This window comes from Bufo bufo, chromosome 8 (genome assembly GCF_905171765.1).
Source record: "Bufo bufo chromosome 8, aBufBuf1.1, whole genome shotgun sequence".
NCBI lineage: Eukaryota > Metazoa > Chordata > Amphibia > Anura > Bufonidae > Bufo > Bufo bufo.
Window position 1 is genome coordinate 48,595,235 of NC_053396.1, and position 22,547 is coordinate 48,617,781.

Sequence of the window (22,547 nt, forward strand, 5' to 3'; positions counted from 1 at the left end):
AAGGAGTTTGATAGTACTCTAGTCTTGTTTTTCTGCATTTTAATTTTTTTGATATATAAACCCTGTACATACGCTTTCATGGTATCCCATACAATTCCCATGGCCGCTGAACCTATGTTAGAAGTGAAAAACGCTTCAATTTGCTCTTTAAGTGGATCTCCCTCGTCCAATAGTTGGATCCAGAATGGGTTGAGCTTCCAGATAGGGGGTCCAGTATGCTCCCTACCCCTCCCTAACTGCATTTCCAATCGAATGGGTGAGTGGTCTGAGAGACTACGTGGGATATATTTTATACATGAAATGTAAGACAACGCCTCCAGGGACCCAACCGGCAAATCTATCCTGGAGAGAGAATTATAAGATGGTGAAAAGCAGGAGTACTCTCATGCATCAGGATGCCGAATTACAGATCATGAAGATCTAATTCACGCAGTAGTTTTGCCAGTGAAGTCTTCAGGGCACCCAACAGTGTGGGGCCTTGATGGAATTTATCTAGGAAAAGGTTTAAATATTTAGTAAAGTCTCCCAACATAAGTATAGGGACCGGTGGGCCTCGTAATACGACTGTCATAACCTGCCTAATCATATTACAGGATTAAGGAGGAGGGATGTACATGGCAATGAGGAAAAACTGTACCTTGTATATGGAGCAGTGAAGACAAACGTATCTACCTTCAGGGTCAATCTCTGAGGAGAAACATTCAAAGGGTAAGGCCCTGTGTACAAGAATGCTAACCCCTCTAGCATGCGTAGAATAGTTAGAATGGTAGGCATGTGAGATCCATCGCTTATGCAGCAGTCTGTAGCAGTCATAAGAGTATGCTTATACAGATGTGTTTCTAGGAGACACAATATGGCCGGTTGGTATTTTTGCATGGCCTCAAAGACTGCCTGACATTTAGCGGCATCCCCCAGGCACCTGACATTCCAAATTAGAACCTGTGTTTTACCCGCCATATTTTAGAAGAGTGCGGAAACATATAGGATATACACTCACTTAAAGAATTATTAGGAACACCTGTTCTATTTCTCATTAATGCAATAATCTAATCAACTAATCACATGGCAGTTGCTTCAATGCATTTAGGGGTGTGATCCTGGTCAAGACAATCTCCTGAACTCCAAACTGAATGTCAGAATGAGAAAGAAAGGTGATTTAAGCAATTTTGAACGTGGCATGGTTGTTGGTGCCAGACCGACGGTCTGAGTATTTCACAATCTGCTCAGTTACTGGGATTTTCACGCACAACCATTTCTAGGGTTTACAAAGAATGGTGTGAAAAGGGAAAAACATCCAGTATGCGGCAGTCCTGTGGGCACAAATGCCTTGTGGATGCTAGAGGTCAGAGGAGAATGGGCCGACTGATTCAAGCTGATGGAAGAGAAACGTTGACTGAAATAACCACTCGTTACAACCGAGGTATGCAGCAAAGCATTTGTGAAGCCACAACACGAGCAACCTTGAGGCGGATGGGCTACAACAGCAGACCCCACCGGGTACCACTCATCTCCACTTCAAATAGGAAAAAGAGGCTACAATTTGCACGAGCTCACCAAAATTGGACTGTTGAAGACTGGAAAAATGTTGCCTGGTCTGATGAGTCTCGATTTCTGTTGAGACATTCAAATGGTAGAGTCCGAATTTGGCGTAAACAGAATGAGAACATGTATCCATCCTCTGGCTACTTCCAGCAGGATAATGCACCATGTCACAAAGCTTGAATCATTTCAAATTGGTCTCTTGAACATTACAATGAGTTCACTGTACTAAAATGGCCCCCACAGTCACCAGATCTCAACCCAATAGAGCATCTTTGGGATGTGGTGGAACGGGAGCTTCGTGCCCTGGATGGGTGTGGCGGAACCCGCCTCGCCACTGGGCATTGGAGAGGCCTGGCTACCCGCCTCCTACCTGCTGACTATGGCGCCAGGTAAATTTGTACGTTGAATGCAATTTGGGGATGTGGTATTTTATATTGCTGTGTGTTGTGGACTGTATATATCTTGCTCTTGCTGTAATGTTTGCATGTTACAGGCATGGCTGTTCTGTGCCTCTTCTCCTCCCCCTTTTTCCTGTCCCATTGTTTCCCTGGCAGGGTGTTGTCACAGGGACACTGGGAGACCAGTTTAAACCAGCTGCTCTGTCCCTCCTCAAACTCCCATCAGCCCTTGCTATTGTCTGCCCCCCCCTTCCTTGTACCATAGTCCTAGGTACCCTATTGTATGTAAATGAGGCTGTTGGGGGGGTTTAAAGTAGGTGTGCTATGTCTAAATAAAGTCAGTTCCTGTTTTAACCTTCAAGGTGAAGTGTCGTCTCATTTTTGGGGGAGGATTTATTGTATGCTGTCCCAGTTTGACTGCTAGGAGTGTAAACCTATTCGTATGGTTTCCTATTCAACTGCCTACAGCATTCAGATGCTTGAGAGGATATATATGCTTCTTCGGTTCGGTGATTGTGGTGTCTGCCAGAGTGCTTGGAACCCTCAGGAAACCCTAGGAGCATCCGTCAACGGAGGTACCCAGTCGGGGTGCCAGGTGATCCGTTACAATGTGCATCCCTCAAATCTCCATCAACTGCAAGATGCTATCCTATCAATATGGGCCAACATTTCTAAAGAATGCTATCAGCACCTTATTGAATCAATGCCACGTAGAATTAAGGCAGTTCTGAAGGCAAAAGGGGGTCCAACACCGTATTAGTATGGTGTTCATAATAATTCTTTAGGTGAGTGTATATGTGCATACTAACCACCCTGTAGCCAATAAGTGGCTGGATAAAGAGTTAGATCATCTCTTCGCAAATACGCTCCCAATACAAACAATATAACAAAAGGAGAACCCAAAAAAACTTCTCCTTTCGTCCCAAAACGGGGACATGAGGCACAAAAATTTTCTGGAGCCAGCAGTTGTGGAGAGACGGTGCCAGTTTTCCACACCTAACAGTACGGTACAGTAGAGCAAATGTGGTATGACCATAAGGATAGTTTCTAAAACATAGAAACCCCTAGCAGCAACAATTCTAACACAATCTAATACAACAAGCGGCTCAGTATTCATACGGTATAGAGACATTATATAAAGGCATATAAATATTCTAAGAGTGGAGATTAATATCAACTTTCCTATGTATTACATCTGGCTACTAGAAAGTAAACTCTGGAAACAATAGATACCTCAGAGCGAGGTATAGAGATGGTAGAATACTCATCGTGTTACTGAGATGACCACTGCAGTGTCATCGATGACAGTCCGCTTCAACCTGATTGGGCCCTGTGATCAGCCAGTCCCAGTAGGTTCACAGAGGGAGCCTTCATGTAAATCCATCCAACGGGTAGCGTCTTCAGGTGTTTCAAAAAGGTGAACCTTCCCGCTAGCGACCACACGTAGCTTGGAGGGGTAGATCATGGAGTACTGTACATTTTTCATTCTTAGACGTCTTTTAACCTCCAGAAATTTTGCCCTTCTTTGTACCTCCGCTGAGAAGTCAGGAAATATCGAAATCTTATTGCCATGTACAGTTAGATCCGGATGGTCTCTTGCATTACGAAGAATAGCATCCCAGTCTTGGAAATGTAGAATCCTAAGTAAGATTGGTCTAGGGGGAGCCCCTAGTGGCAAGGCATGGAATGGCACCCTGTGTGCCCTTTCTATTGCGAACAGTGGAGACAGAGTTTTGTCCAAACTTTTCTTTAAACCACTGTTCAAAGAATAATACAGTATTAGCTCCCTCTGCCTTTTCTGGGACACCGACCAGGCGAAGATTATTGCGACGTGATCTGTTCTCCAAACCCTCAGTTTTATTGATAATAAGGGTAATATTGTGAATGACATTTGCTAGGTCACGTTTTACAGGGGTATCTGATCTTCTAAAAGGCCAACTCTTTCCTCCACCCCAGCAACTCGTTCATTGACTTTTCTGATATCTTGTTGGATAAAAGAGACACTTTCTTGAAGGGACCCTATGGATGTATTTAGGGTCGTTAGATTAGAGCTGCAATTCTGTACTGCCAGGAAGATATCTTTAATTGTGGGCTCTATATCTGGTGACAGAGCAGGGATAGGTACCTGTGGCTGTGTCATGGATTGTGCTGATAGGGCTTTAGGGGCTCCTCCTTCCCCAGCTTCTGTCTCCTCCACGTGGGCTCCGCCATCTTGGCCCTCGCTCCCTCTCATGGCGCCAGTCATAAGTGGATTTGTCTACATCCCCTCCGTCGTCTCTGGTGGCTCCTTCACGTCCTCAGGACATCCCTTTGTGTGGGGGGACCCTGGCGAACTGCTCCAGGCGAGCCACTACGTCTGCCGACCTCGTGGACGCGGCGGAGCCATATTGTTTAGCCGGAGTTTGCACCGGACCTCCTTCTTGGTGCGGGTCATATTAAAATTTGCTTCTGGGGCACTTAGCCACTAGAGATGTCCCGAACTATTCGCCGGCGAATAGTTCCCGGCGAACATAGCTTGTTCGCCGCGGCGGGCGAACATATGCGATGTTCGGTCAGCCCCCTATACGTCATCATTAAGCAAACTTTGACCCTGTACCTCACAGTCAGCAGACACATTCCAGCCAATCAGCATACCCTCCCTCCCGAACCCTCCCACCTCCTATCAAATAGCAAGGACAGCATCCATTTTAGGGACAGCATCCATCTTAGATTCATTCTGAAGCTGCAGAGTCACAAATTTGACTAAGTTGTAATCGCAATGCGATAAATACTGGTTACATTTAATCGCATTGCGAATTCACCTTAGTGCTGGGTTCCTAATGGTTGGTTGTTTGCTAGAAATATATCGAAGATTGAGAATATAGTGCTATATCCGTTATATTACGTCAATTCTAGCAATAAAACATTAGGAAACCAGATCTAAGTTGTAATTGCAATGCGATTAATACAGGTTATATTAATCGCATTGCTAATTCAACTTAGAGCTGGGTTCCTAATGGTTACAGTGGCGTTGCTATGGCTGTGTCACCCGGTGCGGTAGAAAATAGTTTCACCCCTGCGCCCGCCCCCCCCCCCCCCCCCCCCGAAGCCAAAATAAAGAGATAAAGAGAGAAAAAAAGAAGTCACTAAGTCAGCTCCAATCAGATATCTGCATAGACCCAGAGTCTTGGTCTATGTGCAGATATCTGATTGGAGCTGATTTCTTCTTTTCTCTTTTGCACATAAACGTTTAAACTATATTCCTTAGTAAAAATGACCAGTCCACACCATGTGGGCCCCCTGAGCAAAGATTAGTAAATGTGGCCGTGTGGCCCCAGCCCACAGTTCAACCCAACTCCTTATGTCTCCTGGCCTGGGACCGTCTCTATAATAATCCACAGTAATTTATGAATGGGGTTAGGTTATTAACTTATTATTATTGGGGTATTATTAAAATAATTTGGTCTATAAAGTCAGAGCCGCTCTACCTACCTCCTCCTCCCGGCACCAGAGACTCCTGCAGGACAGCTACCGCGGCGCCCCACTACTCACCAGGCTGCAGTGAGTCACACCCCTGTCCCCCTTTACCACGTGACGGCGCGACCAATACAACCATTATGAACTCAGACCTAAGTTGTAATCGCAATGCGATTAATACAGGTTATATTAATCGCATTGTGAATTCAACTTAGAGCTGGGTTCCTAATAGTTGTTTTGCTAGGATATAACGAAGATTGAGAATATAGTGCTATATTCGTTATATTCGTCAATTCTAGCAATACAACCATTAGAATCTCAGATCTAAGTTGTAATCGCACTGCGATTAATGCAGGTTATATTAATCGCATTGCGAATTCAACTTACCACACTCTGCGTCAACTACGTAATTTTCCATGGGAGTTTTGCCATGGATCCCCCTCCGGCATGCCACAGTCCAGGTGTTAGTCCCCTTGAAACAACTTTTCCATCACTATTGTGGCCAGAAAGAGTCCCTGTGGGTTTTAAATTCGCCTGTCTATTGAAGTCTATGGCGGTTTGCCCGGTTCGCCCGTTCGCGGACATTTGCGGAAACTTGCGTTCGCCGTTCGCGAACGGAAAATTTTATGTTCGCGACATCCCTATTAGCCACTTGCCACAGCCCCTGTCCTTGCAGTCCGGAGTCTCTAGCCGCAGCATGGAGCAGGATTATGGTAGGTGCCGCTCAGGAGCTCCGCGCTGCAAGCCTCCTCGGCCAGGCCATGCCCTCTGTAACATCAGTTTTGAATAATTTGATGTGTAGTTTCTAAAATGGAGTCATTTATGGGTGGTTTACATTATGTAAGTCCATCAAAATCACTTTATAACTGAATTGGTGCTTAAAAAAGTGGTTTTCGAAATTTTTATGAAAATTTTGAAAATTGCTTCTAAAATTCTAAGCCTTCTAACATCCTAAAAAAAATGACATTTACAAAATTATAAGGCATTACTATCTGTCTTAAAATTAGAGAAATTCAAATGTAGAAAATTGTGAATTTTTCCAATTTGGGGATTCGGTTATAAATAAAGGTGAAATCGATTCAAATTTACCACTGTCATGAAGTACAATGTGGTAGTGGTCAGCCGACACTCTGTCAAAGAGGCGTGGTGCACGTGTCCGAGATCACAATCCCACATATATTAGAAGAAGAGACCGGCACTCACTTGGTCTTTTGCGAATTAAATCCTTTATTCGTCACATATAAGGTGCAATTTTCTGTACAGAAAATTGCACCTTATATGTGACGAATAAAGGATTTAATTCGCAAAAGACCAAGTGAGTGCCGGTCTCTTCTTCTAATACAGGGAGTGCAGAATTATTAGGCAAATTAGTATTTTGACCACATCATCCTCTTTATGCATGTTGTCTTACTCCAAGCTGTATAGGCTCGAAAGCCTACTACCAATTAAGCATATTAGGTGATGTGCATCTCTGTAATGAGAAGGGGTGTGGTCTAATGACATCAACACCCTATATTAGGTGTGCATAATTATTAGGCAACTTCCTTTCCTTTGGCAAAATGGGTCAAAAGAAGGACTTGACAGGCTCAGAAAAGTCAAAAATAGTGAGATATCTTGCAGAGGGATGCAGCACTCTTAAAATTGCAAAGCTTCTGAAGCGTGATCATCGAACAATCAAGCGTTTCATTCAAAATAGTCAACAGGGTCGCAAGAAGCGTGTGGAAAAACCTAGGCGCAAAATAACTGCCCATGAACTGAGAAAAGTCAAGCGTGCAGCTGCCAAGATGCCACTTGCCACCAGTTTGGCCATATTTCAGAGCTGCAACATCACTGGAGTGCCCAAAAGCACAAGGTGTGCAATACTCAGAGACATGGCCAAGGTAAGAAAGGCTGAAAGACGACCACCACTGAACAAGACACACAAGCTGAAACGTCAAGACTGGGCCAAGAAATATCTCAAGACTGATTTTTCTAAGGTTTTATGGACTGATGAAATGAGAGTGAGTCTTGATGGGCCAGATGGATGGGCCCGTGGCTGGATTGGTAAAGGGCAGAGAGCTCCAGTCCGACTCAGACGCCAGCAAGGTGGAGGTGGAGTACTGGTTTGGCCTGGTATCATCAAAGATGAGCTTGTGGGGCCTTTTCGGGTTGAGGATGGAGTCAAGCTCAACTCCCAGTCCTACTGCCAGTTTCTGGAAGACACCTTCTTCAAGCAGTGGTACAGGAAGAAGTCTGCATCCTTCAAGAAAAACATGATTTTCATGCAGGACAATGCTCCATCACACGCGTCCAAGTACTCCACAGCGTGGCTGGCAAGAAAGGGTATAAAAGAAGAAAATCTAATGACATGGCCTCCTTGTTCACCTGATCTGAACCCCATTGAGAACCTGTGGTCCATCATCAAATGTGAGATTTACAAGGAGGGAAAACAGTACACCTCTCTGAACAGTGTCTGGGAGGCTGTGGTTGCTGCTGCACGCAATGTTGATGGTGAACAGATCAAAACACTGACAGAATCCATGGATGGCAGGCTTTTGAGTGTCCTTGCAAAGAAAGGTGGCTATATTGGTCACTGATTTGTTTTTGTTTTGTTTTTGAATGTCAGAAATGTATATTTGTGAATGTTGAGATGTTATATTGGTTTCACTGGTAAAAATAAATAATTGAAATGGGTATATATTTGTTTTTTGTTAAGTTGCCTAATAATTATGCACAGTAATAGTCACCTGCACACACAGATATCCCCCTAAAATAGCTAAAACTAAAAACAAACTAAAAACTACTTCCAAAAATATTCAGCTTTGATATTAATGAGTTTTTTGGGTTCATTGAGAACATGGTTGTTGTTCAATAATAAAATTAATCCTCAAAAATACAACTTGCCTAATAATTCTGCACTCCCTGTATATGAAGTACAATGTGTCATGAGAAAACAAAAGAATTTATTGGATAAGTAAAAGCGTTCCAAAGTTATTAACACAAGTGATGCATGTCAGATTTGCAAAAAACGGCCTGGGATTTAAGGTGAAAAGTGGCTTGGTAGTGAAGGGGTTAAGCATGTGATCTATGCTGGATTCTAGTCACATGTTGTTATGAAACCAATCAGAGGGGTATACGACCATAGGGGAGTGTCTTTATACTAGGATTCCATCTTGAATATGCCTCTTTCTGCTATATAAATATGTAGCATATTCTATAATGTGACATGCTTGTTTGAAAAAGGCTTTTTAGCCTAAAAAAAATCACATCTGCCTTTATTTTGTTTATGGCAATAAAATTAAGATACTGTATATTAGCATCAAAGAGTGAGTGCTGATCCACATCTTCTACTTGGATGGATGGGTCTGCAACCCAGCATATGAGTTTTCTTCTGTCGGATTTGCACAATGTTCCATGTTGGATGGTAAATTAAAGTGAGGCTACTTTCACACTGCGGTTCAGAGCGGGTCCGTCTGATGTCTGCTCAGACGGATCCGCTCCTATAATGCAGATGTTTGTATCCGTTCAGAGCGGATCCGTCTGCATTATAGCTTAGAAAAAATTCTAAGTGTGAAAGTAGCCTGAACGGATCCGTCCAGACTTTACATTGAAAGTCAATGGGGGACGGATCCGTTTGAAGATTGAGCCATATAGTGTCATCTTCAAACGGATCAGTCCCCATTGACTTACATTGTAAGTCTGGACGGATCCGCTCGCCTCCGCACGGCCAGGCGGACACCCGAACGCTGCAAGCACCGTTCAGGTGTCCGCTCGCTGAGCGGAGCGGAGGCTGAACGCTGGCAGACTGATGCATTCTCAGTGGATCCGCCTCCACTCAGAATGCATTAGGGCTGGACGGATGCGTTCGTGGCTGCTTGTGAGCCCCTTCAAATGGAGCTCACAAGCGGACACCCGAACGCTAGTGTGAAAGTAGTCTGAAATGTCTACATTTAGATTTTTTCCCCAGCAATGCATACAGTCTTTGCCCTCAGGCGTCAATTGTTCTTCCTTTTATTTATTTTTCAAGCTTCTTGCAATGTTTTCCTTCAACATGTTACCTTGTCTATTAATTCTCTCCTTCTTTCCTGTCCATTTTTTCGGAATCACCAGCCATTTCCCTTCATCTCATTTCCTGTATTTTATTAATCCAATCAAATGAGTGTCATATAATAGTGTGTTCATGGACACACTATTCAAACCACATTTGTGCCCTATGACATGTCTTTGAAATAAATATTTACAAACTGCAAAAAGAATGTCTGCTCAATGGAAGTCTATGAGAAATGCATGGTTTATGTCTGGCATAAGGCAAATACATGGTGTGAATAGAGCCTAACAAACTGCTTTCCCATAGCAAGTCGTTTCTGGCTTTGCTCTGTGTCAGAAGCTACTGCAGGCACACAATACTAGTTCACTTTGCCAAACACTGTTGAGAAGGAACAGGATAGGCCACCAATATCAAATTCCTGGATAGCCCATTTAACTTCTTCACTCTCACTGATTCATAGTGGGATTTCTCCATATTTCTATAGTATGAGGTGTATGACACAATTTTTTGTATGAGTACTGTATGTATTTATTTATATGTAAACTATGTATGTGTGGCCTCTCTTTGATAAAATACCTTGCGTATACTGTATCACTATATACATACAACATACAAAAAAGTGGGTTGGATAAAAATAGTATCAGTTAGTCCAGGGCTCCTCATCTTTTAACTTATATATTATTGTTTTCCAGGTGGACCTTCGAACACCAATGTTGGTCCACAGCATACAAACACAAGGTGCTCGGCAACGTCTCCTTTCTATATACATATCCCAGTTCCTTGTGTTCTACAGCTTGAATGGGGAGAAATGGAGTCCATATCAAGGAAATACCAGCAGCAATCAAATGGTATGTGCACAACCAGTAGCTGACTAAAATACTGTATTTTCTGGACTATAAGACACACCTGACTTTAGGACGCACCCCAGGTTTAGAGCCTGATATACCCCATGCTTAGACAACAAAGAATTAGAAAAAAATATTCTCTTCTTAAACAACCTTCTCACACAAGTTTATATATATATATATATATATATATATATAAACATTAATACATTAATACAAATAAAATATCATATAAATCATAACTGTTAAAGTAAATAAAATAAAAAATTTGAATAAAAATCTGTCAAGTGCCTAGAATATGAGGAAAAACTCTCAGGAGAGGATTGCATTAAATGGTATCCCCCTGTATTTTAACTCTTTAATGACCAAGCCAGATTTTAGAAATCTGGCATATGTGACTTTATTATGCAGTACGCAGCCCTGCAGGGTGAGGGAATGTGAGGTCACAGGGGTAGTTAACAAACCAAGCGTTGCTTTTGGTACTCACAGTTTTTATATACCCTGGGCAGGCGTACAGCAGTGATGGAGAGGTTGGCACATGGATCCTCTGGGGCACTCTCTGTGTATAGGGACCAGGCCAGGTAGTAGGTGAGGTGCCCTGGGTGTTGTAGGTTTAGTGTGCCTGTGGCAAGATCCCTTAAAGTTTGTGATGCCAGTGCCAGTAACGGTGGCACACCGATTTATTGTAGGAAGAATTGAGGTACACAAAGTTGCAGTGAACCAGAACTTCTTTTTACTGAACAGTTCAACTATATACAGTCCTCAGTTAGTTCCATAGGTATAATGTTGAATACAGGCAGGCTTCATACAAATGGCAGGCAAAGTCTTTGCAAGATACTCAGAGGGTATAACACTTACAGATCAGGCTGTACTTTCCTCAGATCCTGTCTGGCTTTCACCAAGGCCCGTATGCCCTATTGCTGGCTTTATCCTTGGGTAGGGGAAACTTCCTCTGGTATATATCTACTTGCTGTAAATATCCTTCTGCCCTTTAGCTTTCTCTTTGGCTGGATAAAAGTGGATCTGCTCTGTACTTGATAAGGTGCTAGTTATCTTCAGGAGGGAACCTCTTCTCCTGGAAGCAAGCTAGGAGCCTGGGCTATCTAGCTGCATGTCAGAAGCTGCTTCCCAGCTATCTTCTGGTTAAAGGGCCCACTGGCTTCTGACTACACACCCTCTCTCTGGTCTGGACCTGACTATATATATTAGGGGGTTACCTAGCTCCCTCTACTGCCTAGGAGGAGGAACTACATCCCTAACAGGCCTGGTACACAGGAGACAATATGAAATTATACATTACAATGCAATATAAAATACCATAACCATGTTCCACAGGAGGTGGAGAACAACGTGACCCAATTGACCCTTGAGTAGTGCCCACCCTTACGTAGTGGGACACTACAATTAGAGAATAACTCAAATAATTTTGATATTGTTTTTTTTGTCACATATTGTACTTTTTGAGAGGACCTGTCACCGCTGCTGACTTGCCTGTTTTAAGCTTCATGCATTCCCTGTGTAATAACAATTCTGGAACATCTATTTATGATGTGCCATTCCTTTATTATTTCTACTAGAAGTTATGAATGAATTGATAGCAAAATTTCACAGCTAAGACAATCACCTGCCAGAAGGAACTGTCGACAATAGTGGTATAGGGGACTATAATATTTCACAGATTACTACCATTAAAACGTAGCCTTTATTCATATTTAAATTAAAATAACCCCACCAAATACAAAAATCTAATGAAAAAGGATCAAAATAATCAGAAAATAACCCCACTGGTAAGTCGTATTAAGGATGTAGACTGATTTTTTAATTTGGACTCAGTCTGTTAAGTCTACCCTCGATGATATTCATATAGGTTTAGACTGGATATAAACTTGGACTCTGTCCCTTAGTCTCACCCTTCTCTCAATAAGTCCTACCTGCAAAATGGAAAGGCCGCCCCGATAGGGTCGATCCCATATCAGGAACCTCCTATGTGACCCTAGGCTGGTCCTGATAACAGGATGGAGGGCAAAGAGATATATGTGGGCTAATTAACTACCATAAATACCAAAAATAAAAAACTCACAACCAATGTATGATACCACCATAGATATACCATACACCACTATATGATTGTCAACTCCTTATTTCAGACAACAGATAAGGAGACACTCTTGGTGTCCCACAATAGCTCCAAAGTCATGATGACCCTGTACCAACACGTTTCGCCCCTTCAATCATGGGGCTCATCAGGTGACATCAGAGACAACATATTTAATGGGAGAAATTAAGAAATCTCCAATGAAAATAATAGTGCTTGGAGTTGAGATATAACCCAAAACAACGGTAATAAATGCAGTGGTTTATAATCAACTGTGCTAGATATCAGTATACAATGGGGTTTTTAGAGATACAACCTCCTTTTGTTTCCTTCCCATGTATAGATAACATATGTTTGTCAAGAAGTAACAGGCACTCCTGTATTAATAAAGCATCAGTATTCAGATAGTTTAAACTGATCAAGCATTAATCAATATATCTATAATATACTTGCATGCCCCATGTCAGTAAATTCAATGGTGGGCGTTGTATTCACAAGATATTAGTAGGTGAGAGCCTGCTGCAAGACCAGACGGAGGTTTGGATGGACCCGAAGCTCCAGATGGTATGGCGCCTCTTAATGAGCGGTGTGCATAATTTATAGCTCCCGCTCTAGAAATGCCATGTCACGTGACCATCAGGTCCACATGACCTGTCCTGAGGTCACGTGAGCACAACCCGGAACACATGATCACGTTGCCGATGGAGCAGGTCCTCCCATATTCAAATGAGGAAGTGAACATGGGAGGGTATAACTGGAGGAAGAAAATCGCTGACAATATTGTACTAATGCTGCAAACCACTGTATTTAACCTCCAAGGCAGCATAAAAGGTGGAAGGTGTTTAATTATAAACAATAGACCACCGTATTTACCTCCAAAGTGGCATAAAAGGTGGAAGGTGTTTCATTATAATCAACAATAAACCTAAAAACTGGGATTATTTAGAGAAACAATATTCTTATACTTAGGCCTAATGCACACGACCGTTGTGTGCATCCGTGGCCGTTGTGCCATTTTCCGTTATTTTTCGCTGACCCATTGACTTTCAATGGGTCCGTGGAAAAATCGGAAAATGCACCGTTTTGCAGCCGCATCCTTGATCCGTGTTTCCTGTCCGTCAAAAAAATAGGACCTGTCCTATTTTTTTGATGGACAACGGTTCACAGACCCATTCAAGTCAATGGGTCCGTGAAAGAACATGGATGCACACAAGATTGGCATCTGCGTCCTTGATCCGTGGCCGTAGGTTACTTTCATACAGACGGATCCGAAGATCCGTCTGTATGAAAGCTTTTACAGAGCTGAGTTTTCACTTCGTGAAAACTCAAATCCGACAGTATATTCTAACACAGAGGCGTTCCCATAGTGATGGGGATGCTTCTAGTTAGAATATACTGAGAACTGTGTACATGACTGCCCCCTGCTGCCTGGCAGCACCCGATCTCTTACAGGGGGCTGTGATCCGCACAATTAACCCCTCAGGTGCTCCCCAGTTTTAATTTCATTGGTGGCCAGTGCGGCCCCCCCCCGCCCCCCCTCCCTCCCTCTATTGTATTATTTTCATTGGTGGCCACTGGCCACCAATGATAATACAATAGAGGGGGGAGCCGGGGGGGGGCCGCACACTGTGCCACCAATGAAAATAATACAATAGAGGGAGGGGGCGGGGGGGGCCGCACACTGTGCCACCAATGAAAATAATACAATAGAGGGAGGGAGGGGGGGCAGGTGGGCCGCACTGGCCACCGATGAAATTAAAACTGGGGAGGGAGGGGGTTCTGCCCCCTGCTGCCTGGCAGCCCCTGATCTCTTATAGGGGGCTATGATATGCACAATTAACCCCTTCAGGTGCAGCACCTGAGGGGTTAATTGTGCGGATCACAGCCCCCTGTAAGAGATCGGGTGCTGCCAGGCAGCAGGGGGCAGTCATGTACACAGTTCTAAGTATATTCTAACTAGAAGCGTCCCCATCACTATGGGAACGCCTCTGTGTTAGAATATACTGTCGGATTTTAGTTTTCACGAAGTGAAAACTCAGCTCTGAAAAAGCTTTCATACAGACGGATCTTCGGATCCGTCTGTGTGAAAGTAGCCTACGGCCACGGATCAAGGACGCGGATGCCAATCTTGTGTGCATCCATGTTCTTTCACGGACCCATTGACTTGAATGGGTCTGTGAACCGTTGTCCATCAAAAAAATAGGACAGGTCCTAATTTTTTGACGGACAGGAAACACGGATCACGGATGCGGCTGCAAAACGGTGCATTTTCCGATTTTTCCACGGACCCATTGAAAGTCAATGGGTCCGCGAAAAAAAACTGAAAACGGCACAACGGCCACGGATGCACACAACGGTCGTGTGCATGAGGCCTCATGCTGCCATTAACCCATTCCAGACCTACAAGTCCGATCTTTAAAAATAGTGCCCTCTCACAAGTGCAGCAGATGCCATAGCCAACTGGTTTCTGTTGCTTTAAACAGCAGACCCTGCCTCAGTTGTCAATTTGTCCCCAAAAAAAAAAATTCCAAAGTTTTTTTTTTTTTCAGCATTAAAACACATGAAAAATGATATAAAATCTGTTATCGTTGTAATCATATTGACCTGGAGACTGAAGGTAACAGAACACTTTTACCACATAGGGAATGCCGTAAAAACAAAGCTCATAAAACTGACGGAATAAGGTTTTATTTTCGAATATTACGCCATTTGTAATTTTTTCCAGTTTCCCACTACATCATGCGCAAAATGAAATGGCGCCTTTAGGAAGTACAACTTGTCCCACAAAATGTGAATTTAAACTATTTGAATGAAAATGAAAAATGTTATGGCTCCATGAAGGCAGGGAGTAAAAAACAAAAGTGCAAAAACTGAAAATTGCAAGGTGCTGAAGGGGTTTAATAGGACATTGTAATATGATGACACTTAACTAAATGAATTAGTAACGCAAATCACGCTGTAATATAGCATTTTTCCAAGTACTACATCTTCTCTAACGACTATGATATTTTTAGGTATTTTTTGGTAATGTAGATGCATCTACTATCCGAGAGAACAGCTTTGATCCTCCAATTATTGCTCGTTTCCTGCGGCTCCACCCAACGCATACAGGCGCAAGAGCTGGACTGCGCATGGAGCTTTTTGGCTGTGACCTAACCAGTAAGATAATCTACACACAAGTATTTTATATTGTTTATTGGGTACTCCTTGACAAATAATTTATGTAATATGCAGAAGTTTGTGCAGCCTGTCAGTTATTACAGTGCACCAGATATAACAGCTTTGTTATACGGCAATAAGTCTGAGGCCAAACTGTTCCTCTGTATTCCTCTGATTTGGCAGGAATATAGAGGAGTTTGGCAGTGCGCTGTCTATCTATCCAACTATCTATCTATCTATCTATCTATCTATCTATCTATCTATTACACTGGCCGAGCATCGGGCAGAAAATTGCTTACAAGGTTTCCTAGAAACGCTCGTAAGCAATTATCTGCTAGTGTAAAGTTGACACCTATTGCCCGATGAATAAACGAAACGCTCGTTCATCGGGTAATAAGATAATTTGTGCGGTCACCTAAATCATTGTTGATGGCAGCAGATCGTGCCATCTAAACAGCCTCTGCTGCCGGCAAATAATGATTCTGTTGGGTGACAAGTGATGGCATTAGTGATCGCTCCTCCCTATACTATGGAGGAGATCGCTGCATAGCAATTGATGGGAAGGAGAGCAATTAAGCAATTTAAAGGGTCCTTAAGGTTCACAAAATATAAATCCATCCAGTTCAACCTATTATCCTCTAAGCTTGATCTGGACAAGGGCAAAATCCTTACCTTAGAAAACAAATGTCCTTCCCAATTCTAAATTTGGCTATCACAATAAAACCCTGGATCAACGACTCTTCTCCAGTAATCTAGTAACTATAACTTGTAATATTATTTTTATCAGTAAATGCATCCAGGTCTGCATGTGGCAGTTTTTGTCTGGCCAACAGCCGGCATTTAGGCCACATAAGGCTGCTGGATCAGGTATGCCTGACATGTGAACATAGCCGTATGCCTCCCTGACACCATGGTTAACTAATATATAGGCTTATATAAAAAAAAATAATAATGCATCTGTTTTGTCTATTTTGCATTCCTGTCATTTTTGTTTTTACTGGATGGGAAAGTGCAGTGCTTTCAGCTGCAATCTGGTAAAAAAAAATCAGTTGCAAGTAATAGGAGGATCACTTAAACTGATTGCATACAATATAAGGCTCCATTCACACGTCCGTGGTGTGTTGCGGACCTGCAAATTGCGGATCCGCAACACACCCGCCCGGCCCCCCTATAGAAATGCCTATTCTTGTCCGCAAGCTGCGGACAAGAATAGGACATGTTCTATCTTTTGTGGAGCTGCGGACCTGAAGATCGGGGCTGCGCTCCGCAAATGCGGATGCTGACAGCACACTGTGTGCTGTCCGCATCCATTCCGTCTCCATAGAAAATGAATGGGTCCGCACCCGTTCCGCAAAATTGCGGAACGAATGCGGACCCATTTGCGGACGTGTGAATGGAGCCTAAGGCCTATTGCACACGACCGTATGGCTTTTTTAGTGTTTTGCGGTCCGTTTTTCACGGATCCGTTGTTCCGTTTTTTGTTTCCGTTGTGTTTCCGTTTTTGTTCCGTTTTTCCGTTCCGTTTTTCCGTATGGCATGTACAGTATACAGTAATTACATAGATAAAATTGGGCTGGGCATAACATTTTCAATAGATGGTTCAGCAAAAAACGTAACGGAAATGGAAGACATACGGATGCATTTCCGTATGTGTTCCGTTTTTTTTGCGGACCCATTGACTTGAATGCAGCCACGGAACGTGATTTGCGGGCAATAATAGGACATGTTCTATGTTAGAACGGAATGGAAATACGGAAACGGAATGCATACGGAGTACATTCCGTTTTTTTTGCAGACCCATTGAAATGAATGGTTCCGTATACGGACCGTATACGGAACGCAAAAAACGGCCAGTAAACGGGGGAAAAAAACGGCCGTGTGCAGGGGGCCTAATGATGAGCGAATCAGTTCCTACTGCTATGTACGAATCTGATTTGTTCATCACATTAAGGCCTCCTGCACACGACCGGTTTTTTTTTGCGGTCCGCAAAAACGGGTTCAGTTTTTCCGTGATCCGTGACCGTTTTTTTCGTCCGTGGGTCTTCCTTGATTTTTGGAGGATCCACGGACATGAAAAAAAAAGTCGTTTTGGTGTCCGCCTGGCCGTGCGGAGCCAAACGGATCCGTCCTGACTTACAATGCAAGTCAATGGGGACGGATCCGTTTGACGTTGACACAATATGGTGCAATTGCAAACGGATCCGTCCCCCATTGACTTTCAATGTAAAGTCAGGAGTTAATATACCATAGGATCAGAGTTTTCTCCAATCCGATGGTATATTTTAACTTGAAGCGTCCCCATCACCATGGGAACGCCTCTATGTTAGAATATACCATCGGATTTGAGTTACATCGTGAAACTCATATCCGACAGTATATTCTAACACTGAGGCGTTCCCATGGTGATGGGGACGCTTCTAGTTAGAATATACTACGAACTGGGTACATGACTGCCCCCTGCTGCCTGGCAGCACCCGATCTCTTACAGGGGGCTGTAATCTGCACAATTAACCCCTCAGGTGCCACACCTGAGGGGTTAATTGTGCGTATCTTAGCCCCCTGTAAGAGATCAGGGGCTGCCAGGCAGGAGGGGGCAGACCCGGCCAGTGCGGCCCCCCCCTCCCTCCCTCTATTGTATTATCATTGGTGGCCAGTGCGGCCTCCCCCCCGGCCCCCCTCCCTCCCTCTATTTAATTATCATTGGTGGCCAGTGTGCGGCCCCCCCGCATTGAGTTGAATTGCGCAGGCGCAGGATCGGGACTGGGGAGAGTTCTAGCCGCCGCCCAGCGAAGTGAATAATGATGAGCTGGGCGGGGCTTAAGAACGGCAGTTGGGAAGGCTGGCTGGGCGCATTTTCACATGAAACGCCGCCCCTTGGGCAGATTGCTGACCGAAGAATCAGGTTATAAAACTTTATATTTCGCTCTTTATAAGGTGGACAGGGGGGATACTTATATGCTTTTAAAAGACTGTATAAGACCTGTAATGTGATATATCTAACTATATATGCTGTTTTGGCCTGTCAGTGTCCCTTTAAGGCTGGTTACAGCCTGCATTTGTGGGCGGGGCTGCCGGCTACATATTTCCACGCGACCTCACCTCCAGGACGGTCGCTTCAGGCTGGCTTTCTCCGTTCCGTCCCGTCACTTCCGGTTCGCGGCCTCGTCACTTCCGGGTAAGTCTCGGTCCGCTAGGCTGCCTCAGCTGGGGGCAGCGTTCGTCCATCGCCCGGCCGGGCTCGGCCGGTCTTCCTCTTCTCTCCAGCTCCAGGGGAGCCTCCTCTTTACAGGTCTGTTTTTGTCCGCAGCAGGGTTCGGCGGGACCGGCGTCCGCGGCACTTCAGGTGGAGCGGACTGTTCTGCTCGGCTCCCCCTGCGCCTCAAGGTCTTCAGCGGTTTAGCAGAGCTGGAGTATGTTATCCAAAAAAAAAAGGGGGGCCGCACGCCCTGCTCTGCTGCCTTTGTTTCAATTTGTGTTCACCAGAAGGTTCCTCAAATGTAATATGGTTCCCTATCAGCATGTAGATATGTTCCACAATGCTATCCCCATGCGATACTTCAACTGCCATGACCATGACACCTGTTGTGCCGCCCTCCTGTGCACGTATGCACCTCCGCATCCCTTGCCGCCCTCCGGTGTGCTCATTTGTGGCGCGGTGGTGTGGTGTCGCCTCCCGTGCACGCGTGGTCGGCTCCACTTTTTGTGCCACCCTTCTGGGCACATTACAGGGCTTGGTGGCGTGGTGCTGTCCTCCGTGCTCGGGTTCCTGGCATTGTTGCCGTGCCGACCCTTTGTGCACAGGCGTGTGGCTCTGCCGGCTTTTCCGGACTGGCGCGTGCATGGAGGAGGGCGGCATAGCTCTTAGACGGGCCTTCCCTTCTTGGTCGAAATGCTGTTTTTCGGTTGTCTTGTGCCATGTCGGGCTCAGGGTTTTCTTGGATCTCGTTGTCATGTCTGGGTGCTGATAAGTTTTTTCCCATATGAACGGGACTGCGGTATCAGCGTATCCAGACTTCCCGTTCAGCCAGGTAGCTGCTCATCAAGTTTCTGGGTTCTTCAGGTATCTCGCATATGTTATTTTACTATTTCCACAGTGTCGTTTTGCTCTCACACGCCATAGGTAGTCTACCGGGACCGCCCAGGCTCGCTTTGTCGCTATCTTCCTGGTTCGCCCAGGCTCTTTTCCTGTCTTCCTGGGTCGCCCAGGCTCGCATCATTGCAGTCTTCCTGGTTCGCTCAGGCTCGCCTTGTCGCTGTCGTCATGGTTCACCCAGGCTCGCGCTGTCTCTGTCGTCCTGGATCGCCCAGGCTCGCTCTGTTCCTGTCGTCCTGGATCGCCCAGGCTCGCTCTGTCCCTGTCGTCCTGGATCGCCCAGGCTCGCTCTGTTCCTGTCGTCCTGGATCGCCCAGGCTCGCTCTGTCCCTGTCGTCCTGGATCGCCCAGGCTCGCTCTGTCCCTGTCGTCCTGGATCGCCCAGGCTCGCTCTGTCCCTGTCGACCTGGATCGCCCAGGCTCGCTCTGTCCCTGTCGTCCTGGATCGCCCAGGCTCGCTCTGTCCCTGTCGTCCTGGATCGCCCAGGCTCGCTCTGTCCCTGTCGTCCTGGATTGCCCAGGCTCGCTCTGTTCCTGTCGTCCTGGATCGCCCAGGCTCGCTCTGTTCCTGTCGTCCTGGATCGCCCAGGCTCACTCTGTTCCTGTCGTCCTGGATCGCCCAGGCTCGCTCTGTCCCTGTCGTCCTGGATCGCCCAGGCTCGCTCTGTCCCTGTCGTCCTTGATTCACCCATTCACGTTCCTTATAGGCCCTCCTGAGCACGTCAGGTCCACCTAGTCAGACGCCTCTTCAGTTAACTCCTGCTGCTAGGGTCAATTTCATTCCTGCTTTGCACAGGCATCTGTTCCGGTCTGCTTCCACCTGGATCGCCAGGTCCTTTTTCTCGCCTTCCTTTTCCCTGCATCGCTTGGGTCACCTTTTGGTCACGGCACGTTCCTATTCTAGAATTTTTCACCCGACTCACCCGCACCAGAGGCGTTCAGTTCCTCTTGTCACCTGTTCACCCGCCCCCGCCCTCGGCACTTTCCGGCCTTTTCCCAGCACTCCGTATTTTCGGCCTTGGTTCCTCTCTTGTTCATTGTCCTCTCCCATCTTTGCTCCCCACCTTGGTCCTCCTTTTCTTTTCTTCCTTTTCTCGTCGGCTCTCCTAAAGCGGTGTTTATTCGTGCCTGACTTTGCTTATGTCCACAGGTAATTTTTCCCCGTACTCTCTCCAGTACCCTCCTGTAGCAAGTTCCAGTTCTGCGCGATTTGGGTAGGATCACGTTTCCTTCTCGCCTCTTTCCTCATTTCATGCCGGTCCTTTGTTTTATTAAAAATTTTAATTTTTATTTTATTTAAATTATTTTTTACCCTCCCCTTTTTCTTCTGTTTGTTTTGACTTTTCTTTAACAGGTTCAAGATGTCCCAACCATCTGATATTGAGGACTCCTTCTCGGGTCCCGGCTCATCAGTTTCAGGGCATGCTGAGAGCCCATCACTCAGGCGTTGGACTATCCCTAAACTCATCGCTGAGCTGAATAAAAAGGGTATTCCCCATCCAGCTTCGGCCCGAAAGGCGGAGCTCTATTGCCTCCTGAGGACAGAGCCAGGGAGCGGCAATTCACAGTCCTCCCTCTCATCCATCCAGCTGTCGCTGAACCAGCTGCAAGCCACCATCAGCGGCCTCGTCGGTTCTTTGGTGGACGTCCAATCCAGAGTCGCAGAGCTGGAGTCACGTGGCCCAGAGGATCCCCCGTCCGCAATCACGGCAATCGTTCCCTCGTCCTCCCAAGAGCCAGTGTTGGGTACGCTCAGCGCTGGTCCCGTTGTGGCCCCAGCCCACTTTGTCCCTGAGGCTATCAAGAAGGACATTTTAGCTGGGAAGGACATCAACTTGGCGTCCATCCTGATAGCTTCCCAAGATGTGGCCGAAAATAGAGTCATCAATTGCGGGGAGGTTGCAGTACTACTCAGGGCCAAAGATGCCCGCCTGAATAGAAAGCTTTCTATTCCGGAGTTTGTACTGGCATTTAGCCTTTATCGCGATGTGGTCTGCTCAGCCCATCCGCTCAGGCGGGAGGAACTGGATACATATCTTTACCGTCTGACGGATCTGGGATACAAATATGGCGGGTCTAACTTTTACGATTATCATCGTTCGTTTTCCGCCAAGGCTGCGGCAGCCTTAGTCCAGTTTCAGTTTGTTACCAACTGGGCTATATTAGACATGGAGCTCTTTTTCCGACACTTCGCCGGGCTGAGAGCTCCCACCTGCACGACATGCCAGTCCATCTCGCACACGGCCGACTGGTGCCCCTTGCTGGCCACTCCGGGTCCTTCTGGCCAAAGAAGCCAGCCGTCCGTGGACAAGTTGGGCAGGCCCATCGTGTTCCTAGGGCAGAGCCAAGTGTGTAATAATTTTAATGCAGGCGGGTGCGGTTTCAGCAGCTGCAGAGCCTTACACGTCTGCTCCCTGTGCTTTAGGGCTCACTCCCGTTCTTCCTGTCCTAAGAAATCCTCAAAGTCGTGACTAGCCGACATCAACATCGACTTGCTGGCTGTCCTCTTACAGGAGCACCCCGATCAGCATTTGGTCCAGTTCCTCCTCTCAGGATTCAGGAGGGGTTTTCACACTGGGTTGATTGCCCTCCCTCTTGAGTCCTGGGAGGGGAAAAACCTGCAGTCGGCCATGCACGATCCGGGCGCAGTCGACAGTCTGTTGTTGGCGGAGGTCCAGAAAGGGTTCCTGCTGGGCCCATTCGACTCAATCCCTTTTGATACCTGGAGGATTAGCCCGATTGGGTTAGTTTCCAAGCAATCCTCAAATAAAAAAAGGTTAATTTACGACCTGTCTGCGCCCCATATGTACTCCACACCCAGCTTAAATTCCCTGATTCCGTCGGAAGAGTTCACCATGTCCTATTCCACCATAGGGGAAGCGATCAAATTCATTTTGCAGTCAGGAAGAGGGGCCCTACTTGCTAAAGCAGA

General features: G+C 45.7%; 1 protein-coding gene across 1 annotated transcript in view; it reads left to right on the forward strand.

Annotated features, from left to right (window-relative positions):
• F8 (coagulation factor VIII) overlaps positions 1-22,547 on the forward strand; it is a 419,094-nt gene that overhangs the window by 316,522 nt on the left and 80,025 nt on the right. The window contains exons 22-23 of the mRNA XM_040442408.1: positions 10,116-10,271; positions 15,378-15,522. Of these exons, the coding sequence (XP_040298342.1) occupies positions 10,116-10,271; positions 15,378-15,522 (301 nt within the window). The remainder of the gene's footprint in view (positions 1-10,115; positions 10,272-15,377; positions 15,523-22,547) is intronic.